The sequence below is a fragment of the Nyctereutes procyonoides genome, unplaced genomic scaffold (genome assembly GCF_905146905.1).
Source record: "Nyctereutes procyonoides isolate TBG_1078 unplaced genomic scaffold, NYPRO_anot_genome, whole genome shotgun sequence".
NCBI classification, from domain to species: domain Eukaryota; kingdom Metazoa; phylum Chordata; class Mammalia; order Carnivora; family Canidae; genus Nyctereutes; species Nyctereutes procyonoides.
In genome coordinates, this window is record NW_026575131.1 from 4770754 (window position 1) to 4784239 (window position 13486).

A 13486-nucleotide genomic window follows, 5' to 3' on the forward strand; every position below is an offset into this window, starting at 1 on the left:
CCTGCTGAAAATAGAGAAAATGAATCAACCCCCTGGGCCTCTCACCCAGCCCTTGTGAGCTGCCTTGGTGAGGCATTTTGTTAGCGTAGGATCTAGACATCAAGCTTAATGTTTGGGAGTGGGGGGAGAATGATGTGGTAAGTGTAGATTATCCTTTGGAAAAACCGGAAAATTAATGAAGCAAGGTGTTTTAGTGAAAACCTGTCACTCTGGCCCAGTATTGATCTGTTAACCATGTTTCTTAAATCCTGGGCTGCATTTATATACACATACATGGTAAATGCGTGTTTGTTCAGTCAGAAATATTACTTCTTTTTCACTCTCAATTTAAATAGCTTCTTTCTCCACCATGTTTTTTTTTCTTTTTTATTTAAATTCATTTTGCCAACATATAACACCCAGTGCTCATCATGTGCCCTCCTTAATGCCCATCACCCAGTTCACCACATTTCTAACTGCCACATTCTTCCTAACTCTGAAAGCTCAACTGGTGGCAGTTTTGCCTGGTGGTAACAAATATTTTCACTGGGGTACGTTGTTTTCTATTTCTGTTTCTCATGGTTATCAGCAATTACTATGAACTTGAACATTAGTTTTAGAGACTTGATCCCTCAGTGACCCTTTCCCTGCTGCACACCTCTCCACACATGTTGTTCAAGGTTGTTTATGAAAAATAGAAACACAAAAATAGGTCCTGGTCACAGCCCAGTTCTCCCAGGTCCCAAGAATGTCCAAGAAAAGTACTTGTCCAAGACAGTACTGCTGTCTTTGCAGGGGACCCAGGATTTACTTTCTTCCAAAAACAATTGATTTTTTTTTATTGAGGTTTAATTTACATAGATTAGTTTCATTTGTAAAATCTAACGATTTGATGTTTGTATATATTACAAAGTGATCACCACAGTAAGTCTAGTTACTATCACCATACATAGAGAATTCTTTTTCTTGTGATGAGAGCTTTTACGATCTACTCTCTTAGCAACTTTCAGATATGCAATACACAGTATTAACTGTAGTCACCATGCTGTACATGACACCCCCATGGCTTGTTTATTTTATCACTGGAATCTTGCGGTTTTGCCTCACTTTCCTATTTTGTTCACCCCCATCCTCTCCCTCTGGCAACCACCAATCTGTTCTCTGTTTCTGTGGGCTTGGCTTTTTAGTTTTTTGGGTTTTTGAGATTCCACTTACAAGAGATCATATGGTATTTGTCTTTGACTTATTTCACTTAGCATAATGCCCTCAGGGTCCATTCCTGTTGAAAATGGCAAGATTTCCTTTTTGTGGCTCTGTAATATTCCATTATATATAAAAATCACATTTTTCAATCCATTCATTCATCCACTGATAAACATTTAGGTTGCTTCCATATCTTGGCTATTGTAAATAATGCTGCAATGAACATGGTGTATATATCTTTTCCAGATAGTGGCTTTATTTTCTTTGCATAAATACCCAGAAGTGGAGTTCCTTGATTATATAGTAATTCTGTTTTTAATTTTTTGAGGCACCTCCAAATTAGTTCCATAGTGGCTGCACCTATTTGAGGCACCTCCAAATTAGTTTCCATAGTGGCTGCAAACCAACAGTGTGTGACGGTTCCAATTTCTTCACATTCTCTCCAACACTTGTTATTTCTTATCTTTTTGGTGGTCATTCTAACAGGTGTGAGATGATGTCCCATTGTGGTTTCAATTTCCCTGATAATTAGGGAGGTTGAGCATTTTTTCATAATTTGCAAGATCCATCTTTACCTTAGAAAAGGCTCTATATCTCTACTTCCAGTTAGGATTTGCACAAGATTTAAGGGATGTGTGATCAGTGTAAACATACCATTTTTTAAAATAACATCTTTAAAACTGAGTTGCTCAGAAATTTTTAATTGCCTAATAGTTCATCAAATCTACATCATTTAACCCTCAGTAGTTGGTTGGCTGCAGTATTTCACTATTAGGAAAGAAGAGGCTATAAGCATCTTTTTTTGGGCTCAACCAGCATAGATCTGCATCCAAGTACCTCTCTCCCCCCTTTTAAACCGTCCCTCTGGGCATTACTTTCAGAAGAGAGATCACTGGGTCAAAGGGATGATCGTTTTTTTATGTTTCTTGGTGGGCCTTGCTGGGAGACCATCTTAATAAGGGCCCTTGATGCCTTGATAAATCTCCCATGTAGAGGATGCAGGTGATTTGCAAGTGAATTCTGCTCCAGGATGAGGACTGAGTGACCCTGAGGCTCCAGTCTCCTGTGTAAACCTTCCTTGGTGGTAGGCAGTTAAGTTTAATTTTAAGTAATGCCCCCCCTTCCTCTCAGATGATTGCTCTATCTAGCTCACCTTTCTTCCTCTCATCTGCATAGAGAATTCAAGCATCTGTCCAGAACATGCTTTATATACTGAGCAACAGAAAGGACAGTGTCTGCTAAATTTCCTAGTCTCATCTCCACTTCTTTGGTGCACTGAGTGAGGGCTCACCTTCATGCTTGTCCTAGCCTACAGCTGGGCTTGCTCACAGACTGCAGGCACGCAGTGACATCTGCTCTGCTGTCTTTATCAAAGCATTTCTGATTAAAACCGTAGAGAGCTAGAAAATAGAGATAATAGCAAAGAAAGCCAGGACCAGATGACCTGAAAGAGCTAAGTTTAATTTGGTTTTTGAGTGTGCTGTTATGTACTTTTTTTTTTTTTTAAGATTTTATTTATTCATGAGACAGAGAGAGAGGCAGAGGCACAGACAGAAGGAGAAGCAAAATCTGTGCGGGGAGCCCGACGCGGGTCTTGATACCGAGTCTCCAGGATTAGGCCCCGGGCGGAAGGCGGTGCTAAACCACTGAACCACTTGGACTGCCCTGTTATGTACTTTTAAAAAAATGTTTTTTTTTTTGTTTGAGAGAAGTGCACAAGCAGGGCGGGGAGGGGCAGGGATGGGGGAAAGGAAGAAGCAGACTCCTTGCTGAGGGGGCTCTGTCTTGGGATCCTGGGATCCTGAGCAGAGCCAAAAGGCAGCCCGTTACCTGACTAAACCACCCAGACGCCACCAGCTGTATGTACTTCTAAAAAATACATTCTTGGGTCAGTGCCAGTAATGGGAAGGAAGGATGCCATTTTCTTTTCTTCTAAACCTATGCTCAGGGGCCCCTGGGTGGCTCAGCAGTTGAGTGTCTGCCTTTGGCTCAGGGCGTGATCCCGGGGTCCTGGGATCGAGTCCCACATTGGGCTCCCTGCTTCTCCCTCTGCCCGTGTCTCTGCCTTTCTCTCTGTGTCTCTCATGAATAAATACAATCTTTAAAAATAAAAAAAATAAACCTATGCCAAATTTTACCCCTCAGCTTCCTTCTGATTATGTGCACTTGCTTTTCCTATATCCTGTTCAGAATTTTCCCACTTTTCACTCCTGTTCCACTTGTGCTCCACTGCACCCCTGGCAGTTTGTTGTGTTTGTGCTTTTGAAGTACTCTTCTGGGTGCATCAAGGCTGGAAGTCCCTCCTCACTGTAGGCAGAACTCAGAGTGCTACAGCAAGGTGCGGCTCCTCCCCTTGGTGAATCCCTAGGGCACCTGGCTGCTCACACCGCCCGCCGCCCACGCACTGGCAGCCCCTGGGAGGAGCACTCTAGAATACAGATGTCGCCTCTGCTTGCACTCCTTCCATGCTTTCCCATCACCTGCAGGATGAGGTCCAGGCTCATTGCTTCACAACTGGCCCCTACTGCCCCTCCTGTGCTTGCCCCTCCGCAACCCACACTAACCCACAGCATGCTCTGCTTCTCATTCTCCAAACTCGCCAGGCAGTTTAGAGCCTCCACCCTGAGCAGGTGTTCTGCCCACCACCTGGAAGGCTCTTCCTCTCCTTGTTTGCTAGTCAATTTGTTTCTGGGCAGTTTCTGTCATTTCCATTTCACAACCTTCTTTGACCACTCCAGATAATTTCCTTTTTCTATTTAGCATCCACCGAGCACTTGACTGTGCTAGGCATTGCGCCAACCCTGTACATGCATCACCTCACTTAATCCTCACCGTCCTGGGAGATGGAGACTAGGGCCCCTGAGATTCTCACACAGATCAAATGCCAGGCTCGGAGTCAGGTTGGTTGCCTGAGCTCTTAGCTGCCCAGCCACGCTGCCTTCTCCGGGCTTCTGTTCTCCCTTGCAGAAAACACTCTGACATGTCATTGTAGCTTTGAGTGTTTCTCCCCTTGTATCTGTCCTCTGGGACAGAACAACCAGGCAGCAAATCGAATGAAGGCGGCACCGGGCCTGTTGTCATCTTCTATATGCTTTATAAACTTCTCATGCAATCTTTTCCATTCTTTATTGGAGGTGTTTCTTGAAACTTTGCTTATGGCCATCTGCATGGGTCTGTGAGGCTATTCATGGGACTTTGATGCCACTAGTATTTTTCAGTTTCTGGTATTTCACAGCACTATATTTAGTAATATTGACAGTATAAAAGGGAGAGAAAACCTGGCCCCTGCTGTCCAGTTGCAGAGATTTACCACATGGGACACAACTAGTGATTAGAGACCATACATTTGAATATTTGATCATACAACACTTGCGAATTCTTTGGCATGATATACAAGGCCCTTTGCGATCTGATTTAAGGCCACTTTTCCAACTTCATCTGCTACTTTCCCACACCCCAGTCATACTGATGTGTTTTGCAGTTCTCTAAGCCCACCATGCTTTAAATGCCTCTTCTCCCTTGCACATCCTTTTCCTTTTGCCTAGAATGGCAACTTCTGCTCATCTTAAAAAAAAAAAAAAAAAAGATTTATTTATTCATGAGAGATGCACAGAGAAAGGCAGAGACATAGAGGGAGAAGCAGGCTCCATGCAGGGAATCCTATGTGGGACCCGATCCCAGGACTCTAGGATCACGCCCTGAGCTGAAGGCAGATGCTCAACCACTGAGCCACCCAGGTGGCCCAGTTCTGCTCATCTTTTATAACCATCTTCAGTTCTACTTCCATTAGACCTTTTTCTTTGGGTTTTCACAGCCCTTGTACATTTTTCTCTAGTATGACCCTTATCATATTGTCTATAAGTTAATTTTGTAAGTCTGATCTGCCTGTTAAGCTTTTTTTTAATTATTAAAATATTTATTTATTCATAAGAGACACAGAGAGAGAGAGAGGCAGAGACAGGCAGAGGGAGAGGCTCCACAGGCAGGCTCCATTCAGGGAGCCTGACGTGGGACTCGATCCTGGGTCCCCAGGATCACACCCCAGGCTGCAGGTGGCACTAAACCACTGCACCACCGGGGCTGCCCTGCCTGTTAAGCTTTGAGCTGCTTGAGGGCAAGGCCCATGTCTCAGTGATGGAAAACCAATGACAGAATAAAAATGGATACATAGAACGAAGGGTGGGATGGTGCTTCAACATGGCTGGTGGTCAGTCAGGAATCACACTTGACTGCTAAGGACAGAGATCTAAATAAAGGGGTTCATTCTCTTCTGTAAAATAAGTTTGGAAGTAGGTGGCCAAGTGCTAGTGTGGGGGTACTACTGTATCATCAGGAGCCCAGGCTCTGTCACTCTGCTCAGCCACTTTTAGTGCATAGCTTCCTTCTCCAAGGTCATTTCATGGCTCTAAATGGCTACTGGAGCTGCAGCCAAATCATCTGTTCCAAATGAAAGGAAAGGGTAGCTTGAGAGGAACGAATGAGCGTTCTGTCCATGAAGGTAGCCTCCTTTAAAAACATGTCTCAGGTCCCTACCAAGCAAGTCTACTTTCATCTCATAGGTAGGATTTAGGCACAGGGGCACCTCTAGCTGAATTTTGAAGAGATAAATATATGGCAATAAATACAGTTTGGGGCACCTGGGTGGTGCAGTCAGTTAAGTGTTTGACTCTTTTTTTTTAATTTTTATTTATTTATGATAGTCACAGAGAGAGAGAGAGGGGCGCAGAGACACAGGCAGAGGGAGAAGCAGGCTCCATGCACCGGGAGCCCGACGTGGGATTCGATCCTGGGTCTCCAGGATTGCGCCCCGGGCCTCCAGGATCGCGCCCCGGGCCAAAGGCAGGCGCCAAACCGCTGCGCCACCCAGGGATCCCAAGTGTTTGACTCTTGATTTTGGCTCAGGTTGTGATGGGATCATGGGATCAGGCCCTGTGTCCTGCTCTGTGCCCAGCATGGAGTCAGCTTGAGTTTTCTCTCTCCCTCTCCCTCTGTCCCATCCCCTCCCAAGTAAATAAATAAATTAATTAAAAATATTTTTAAAATACAGGTAAATATAAATTATAAATATAACAATATTTATGTTGATTATTGTAATATTTATATATAATTAAATGTAAATATAAATATATGACAGTGTTTAATTTTAAATGACATTTCTTTAAAAAAAAAAAACAGCTTTTAGATCCAAACAGACTTTTCTCCAAAGAAGTCATAAATTTGTCAATAAACACACAAAAGGATGCTCACCATCATTAGTCATTAGAGAAATGCAAATCAAAATCACTGTGAGATATCATTTCACACTCTCTGGAACGGCTCTAGAATCAAAAAGACAAGTGCTCACAAGGACATGGGAGAATTAGAACTCTCCTATATTGCTGGTGGGACTATAAAATGGTACAGCCACTTTGGAAACCAGTCTGACAGTCCCTTGAAATGTTAAACACTGAGTCATCATATGACCCAGCAATTCCACTCCTAGATGTACGATCAGGAGGATCTTGGTGAGGTCATCTGTACACGCAAAAACTTGTACATGAATGTTCATAGTACTACTATTCATAATGCCCCCAAAGTAGAAGCAACCAAAATGTCAACCAAATAATGAATGGATCAATAAGTTGTGGTATATCCACATAATGGGTTATTATTCTGCCATAAAAATGAATGACCTAACTGATACATGCTCAACATGGATGAACCTTGGAGACATGCTGAGTGAAAGAAGCCAGTCACAAAAGACAACATGGTGTGTGATTTCATTTATGTGGAATGCCCAGAACAGGCAAATCTATAGAGAAACTAGATTAGTGGTTCCCTAGGAGTAAGGGGGGCTGGGGAGTGACTGCTAATGGATTTCTTTTGGAGGTGATGAAAATGGTCTAAAATTAGATAGTGGTGTCGGTTGCACAGCTTTGAATATACTAAAAACCATTGTTCACTTTAAAAGGAGCAAACTGTATAATATGTGAATTATATCTCAATAAAACTGCTTTAAAAGGCCTTTATCTGTTTGTAAGACATCTCTTCAAAATTAACCTCAAAAGAAATGAACTGGTAGGGGTGGGATGAGGGGAATTTCCTCAGACCAGTTAAGATTTCAAGGACTGTATTTGTCTTCTCTTCATTTGAGTCCTTGGCTTAAAAAAAAAAAAAAAATCCTGCCCTTCTTGGTCAGGGTCAGATCCTTCTGGCTGGTTGCCCAGATGACTGAGATTCTGAGTGGTTTCTTTGTCTTGCAGACTTATCATCTTAAATATGAAGTATTTTTCTGAGTCTCCAAAGCTGAGAAATAGGGATGCCAGGGGGCAGGCAAATAGACTTGGGAAGCCACTTATCTGAAAACCAGGATGTCCAAAGGGTTTGCTCTGTGCAACTCTTGTTCCTTAGAGGTTTTATTGCTGATAGATGGGCAGGAGCAACTTAAGGGCTGTGAGGAAATCATACTGTGTTTGGAAAGCTTCTGTGCCAGGAGTCAACACATAGGCAACTCCCGCCTGACCTGGAGCCCTGTCTCCCTAAGCCTCTGATTCCTCATCAGTGACACGGGAGAGATAATAATCTCACCCCAGGGTGATCACAGCAGATCATAATAATCTCACCCCAGGGTGATCACAGCAGATCGTGCCTGTTAACTTGCTCTGTAAACGCTGGTGGTGCACCCCAGGGGTGAACTTGGGGTGGCTCCAAAGGATACGGTTTTGAGAGGTGAAAGAATGAGGATTGTCTGGCAGGAGAAGACCACCATGGACATTGTGGGGAGTGATTGTCAGGATGGAAGGTAGAATTGACGGTTGGAAGGCTGTGGTAACAAGAATTGTCAGGCCAGGCCAGCAGTCCTTCCTCTGGTCTCAGGGCCGACATTACTAGGCCCTCTAGCGTATTAGTGTGCTTTTGGGGCCATTTAAGGCACACAACAGGGCAACTGGCCTACACTGCATGGAAATGCCAGCAAAGGTGATGGGGGTGGACCCCACCCTCTTCTACCCTACACTTCCCTTAGGTCAGCCTTTCCTACATGTTCTGGATTCTTTTTTTTTTTTTAAGATTTTATTTATTTATTTATTTGAGATAGAAAGAGAACATGCACACATGCATAAGCAAGGGAGGAGCAGACAAGCAGACTCTGTACTGAGAGTGGAGCCTGACACAGGGCTCAATCCCAGAATCAAGATATCATGACCTGAGTTGAGACCAAGAGTTGGATGCTTAACTGACTGAGCCACCCAGGCACCCCTGTGTTCTGGATTCCTGAGCATCTTTTGCAGAGGCTCATGTTCTCACACAGCCCCTCAGAAATGAAAAGAAATAAATCATCATTTTTGTGTAATTCAAGATCAAGAAGTGACTTTACATTATTGCCAATGTATTTTAGATTGATATATTACTGAAGAATGTCCTTCTGGAGTTCATTTTGGTCAGATAAATGAAACTTTCAGATCTGATTACAAAACTCTACAAGTCTATTTGCAGATTTTCCCGGCCATTTTTGTGTTTATCAAATTGTTCTTCACACTCCCTCACTTCAACCAGTGGTCTATTTTTGATATGTATTAAGAAGATAAGAATAAAACACAGTTTAGAAGTATGTCAGGGTAAAAACCACCACAGTACCTAATGGTGTTCAGCTGACCCAGACACGAGTATGCTGATCTGCTAACCCATATATGTCTACTTGATGAGGACTCAGAGCCCTCATGAAGTTCTATTAAAGTGGGAAATTTTTTTTAAATGGGGAAAAATATTTATTACAGTTCACTGATTTTAAGGTATGCATTTTTTTCCATTTTAACATCTCTTAAATTGTGATATGTCTTATGGTCAATGGCATCTTACATTGATTTTTTTCTTTCTTGTAAGATGGTATATCTTATAACCAATTACATCAAAACTTGATTTGATGAAATGTGGCAAATATTAATCATTGAATTGAGAAAATTTATTCTCCTCATTCTTTTCTGTCTGCCCTTGGATGTTCATGTTGAATAATTGCATGCCCATCCTTGCATTGCCACCTGGAACTTCCACATCACCTTCCTCCAGAGAGCCAATAAAATGTTTTTTGTTTTTGTTTTTGTTTTTGCAGGTTTTTATTAATAGACCACAAGCAGATCTTCCACCCTCAGGTCTCTAACTATAAAAGGTACAGTGAAACCTTTCTCCTTTCCTATCCTTTCCACTCCTCCAGCACCTAGGGTTCCTCCAAGAGGTCTCAATTTGTAGAACTGTCCCTGAAACCATTTCTGGAATCCAGTCATTCCAAAGGCCCTTCCCAAACTCACCCACTAATGTGGGCTTATCTGATCCTGTCTCGGGGAATAAAAGGGAAGAGGAGGGACATCTCTTTGCCCTACTGTATGAGGAGCCATCAGTTATTTCCTTATCCTTCCTGGATAGGACCCGCTGGCTCAATGACCTGTAAAGGCCATTTCAGCACTTCCATATTGTCTGTCTCCAAGGCTTCACCTTAGGTAAGAACTGTCACTCTCATTCACCTCTCAGGGGCTTTGACTTTCTATAGCTGCAGGTCCATCTGGTCCGAGATGGACAGTATTACCTAGCAGTATGCATACTGTAGCAACATGAATGACATCAAGAGCAACCGAGAACTGTACCAGCAATACACAGCCTCGGCCCCCAGGCTCCTGGCCCGCATCTCCAAACTGCTCATCAGTTGCCGGAACTCAGGCATTTCTGTACCTAAGGGCATCAGGAACATCTTTGAGTTCACTTGGGAGGAGCTTATTGCCGACCCCATGGTGCCTACCCCATCTGACATCATGGGCCTGGAGATCAGCATTGGAGCTCCCCCCATAGTGCTTATGGAATCAGCCCCCATGCAGGTCCCTGTCCAGAAGAAGCCAGCACCACCAGCAATACCACCGCCACAGTTGCTGCCCACCGGGCCAGCCAAGTTCACCACCCATGGCTATCTGATGCACTCTGGCCAGGAGACCCTGCACAAATTCCAGCGGCAGTCCATTCACTTGCTCACAGAGCTGCTCGCCCTGAAGATGAAGGCCATGGTGGAGTCCGTGTCTGGTAAGGCTGGCTCGCCAGATTCTTCTCCATTTTTTCTGAGCCTGGAAGGATCTGCCCAGACTGATGTGTGTGTCCACCACAGCCACCCCAGACAGGTATATAAGGATATGCTGGGGATAGGTGGCAGCCACGGGTCTGCTATAGGAATCAAACCCCTTCCTATAGCCCTCTCAAGAGTCATCCTCTCACCCCTACTGTTCTCCATGCTTTCCTCCCATTTCCCCAATGTTGCTGAGTCCAGACTGGAAGAGGTAGGCTGTGGAGAACAGTGTGAGGCCAGAGGTACTGAAGGGTGGAGTTTGTGGAAATGATGCAGAGGTGGAGAGAGGCAGCATCCATGAAGAGGGAGGTAAATTGAGAGGGCCGATTGGTGGTTAGGAAGACCATCCATGGTAAGGGTGTAACCCCAAGATCAAGGAGGAGAGATAGATCCTTACCAGTACTTGAGCCTTCTAGATGCTTCTAGAGCCTTCTAGATGTTATTTTAGATACTAATGGCATCAGTACCCTGGCCTATGGGTAGGAAGAGAGAAGGGGAGGGGGGGGCAGAGAGCAAAATGCCCTTCCATGAGGAAGACCCTCAAACTTGCTTACCCTAGGAGTGGGTCTTCCCTCTACCCTAATTTCCTGGGGCATTTACAGAGATCCTTTTCTGGAAGCATTAGCCCTGCACCAGGAAAAAAATGAGTTACTTCAATGATTCTTTTTAGGTGCCAATCCCCTGGATATCACAAGGCGTTTTGTGGAGGCCAGCCAGCTCCTCCACCTCAATGCCAAGGAGATGGCTTTTGACTACCTGATTGGCACAATTGGGAGAAGTGGTCAGAGTGTTGGACAGTTTGGGAAAGGTGGGTACCCAAGCTTCAGCCCTTAGGTGGAAGTTCAAATAGTGCCAATAAGAATGCAAGATAGAGAGTCAAATCCCCATTTTAAACATTTGACATCCCTAAGAGTTGAGGTGGGTTCTCAAACAGAAAGATCCTGAAGCAACAGAGATCCTCAAATGCTGCAGGTAAGTATATAAGGTGGTGCAGTCACCCTGCAGAGCAGTTTGATAGTATCTGCAAGACGGGAGATGTTCTAGCATCTTACAACCCAGCAATTTCTCTTCTAGGTCATTCCCTACAGCTGTGCCTTTCAAACTATCTGTGGTGAAGGACCAGTGTATAAAATTGCCAATCTTTTCAAAAATATGATGTCACAGGAATGTCAAATTTCCACAGAGTTTTCTAAATGTTTACTCTTAATTTCCATGCTCATCTGATCATGGCCTGGTGTGGGTTCACAGCAGGCCCCTGGCCACACTTGAGAGGCACACGTGGCACACAGGTACAAGTTGTCCCAGAATGTTTATAAGTAGCACTGTTTAGAACGGCAAAGGAAAATAAAATTGGAAGCAACCTAAATGTCCTTCAACAGGAGAAATATGATTTATAGTCTGTTTAGGCAATGGAACATAGTGAGAAGTAAAAATCAAGCACTTGTACAGTATAGGGACTATAGATTACACCATGTAACAACTTTATATGGTGACTACACTTATTGTGATGAGCATTTTTTAAAAAATATATTTTAAATATTTTATTTATTTATTTATTTATTTATTTATTTATTTATTTGAGCCACAAAGAGAGGCAGAGACATAGGCAGAGGAGAAGCAAGCTCCCTGCGGGAAGCATGATATGAGACTAGGTCCTAGGACCCCAGGATCACCACCTGAGCCAAAGGCAGAGGCTCAACCGCTGAGCCACCCAGGTGCCCCAACATATTTTTTTAGGTAATATTCACACCGAACGTGGGGCTCGAACTCATGACCCCAAGCTCAAGAGTCACGCACTCCACCAAGTAAGCAGGCAAAACACCCCTGTGATGAGCATTTTGTAATGTACACAAACGTGGGCTCACTATATTGCACTTCTGAAACTAATATTTTTTTTTTAAGATTTTATTTATTTATTCATGAGAGACACAGAGAGAGAGAGAGGCAGAGACACAGGCAGAGGGAGAAGCAGGCTCCATGCAGGGAACCTGACGTGGGACTCGATCCCGGGTCTCCAGGATCACGCCCTGGGCAGAAGGCAGGCGCTAAACCACTGAGCCACCCAGGGATCCCCCCTGAAACTAATATTGAATCTCAACTGTACTTCAATTAAAAAGGAAAAAAATACAAAATGAAACAAGCACTAAAACACACATATCAATATAGATCAATCTCAAAAAATAGTGTTAAGCAAATAAAAGCAAATTCTAGAAGGATACATTTGGTATAATACTACTTAAATAAAATTCTTAAAAAACACAAGTAATATATTGCTTATGAGTACATTATGCAGAGTGCAAGTAAAAAAGCATGAAGGGAAATGCCAGATGCAAAGTTGGAGAAGTGAGTTCTGGAGAAGGGTGGGGGAAGTGGGGTCTGGAAGACAAAGGTGATTCAATTGTATCTAATGTATCTCTTGAGTGTGATAGATATAAGTACAGTTGACCCTTGCACAACATGTGCTGACTGCCCAAGCAGTTGAAGATCCACATGCAACTCCTGACTCTGCCAAAACTTAACTACTAATAGCCTCCTGTTGACCAGAAGCCTTACGGATAACATCAACAGTTGGTTAACACATACCTTGTATATGTGCTATATACTGTGTTCTTACGTTAATATAAGCTAGAGAAAAGAGGATGTTATTAAGAAAATCCCAAGAGAAAATACATTTACAGTACTTACTGTATTTATCAGAAAAAATTCACGTATAAATGGACCCACACAGTTCAAATCCATGTTGTTCAAAGGTCACCTATGTTCATTTTGAATGGCTAAAACTCATCCTCCCTGGTAGGCGGTTTTGTAAAATCCATTCCCACCTAGCATCTCTCCACGTCCACTGGATGTTTGTCAGGCTTCCCTTGATCAGAGGTTAAACATCTGATAATATACATGTTCAGTACAAATAAATTACACAATAAAATTGCCATCCTTGGGGGAAAAATGTGGAATTTCATGAAGCCAGTAGAAATAATGTTGGAAGGCTACTCAGTTCCCACGCAGAGCCTCTGATGATGGCTCAGTGGAGCAAAACTAGTCAGCTACTGGAGACAGGAAAATTGTCTGGAGCAGTGACTTTATGGAGAAAGGATGGTTTGGGTATCAAAGGGTTAAAAAGCAAAGCAGCTAAAGCCCTTGGATGCTTTTGCAAAGGCAATATGAAGGAACTCCTGTTTTATCGCTCTTGTACAACCAACCATTTAGGAAAAAAGAAAATCA

General features: G+C 43.3%; 1 protein-coding gene across 1 annotated transcript in view; it reads left to right on the forward strand.

The window, feature by feature from the left end:
• Nucleotides 1–9764: 9764 nt before the first annotated feature.
• CUNH3orf20 (chromosome unknown C3orf20 homolog) overlaps nt 9765–13486 on the forward strand; it is a 68265-nt gene continuing 64543 nt past the window's right edge. The window contains exons 1-3 of the mRNA XM_055344594.1: nt 9765–10224; nt 10827–10829; nt 10935–11072. Of these exons, the coding sequence (XP_055200569.1) occupies nt 9765–10224; nt 10827–10829; nt 10935–11072 (601 nt within the window). The remainder of the gene's footprint in view (nt 10225–10826; nt 10830–10934; nt 11073–13486) is intronic.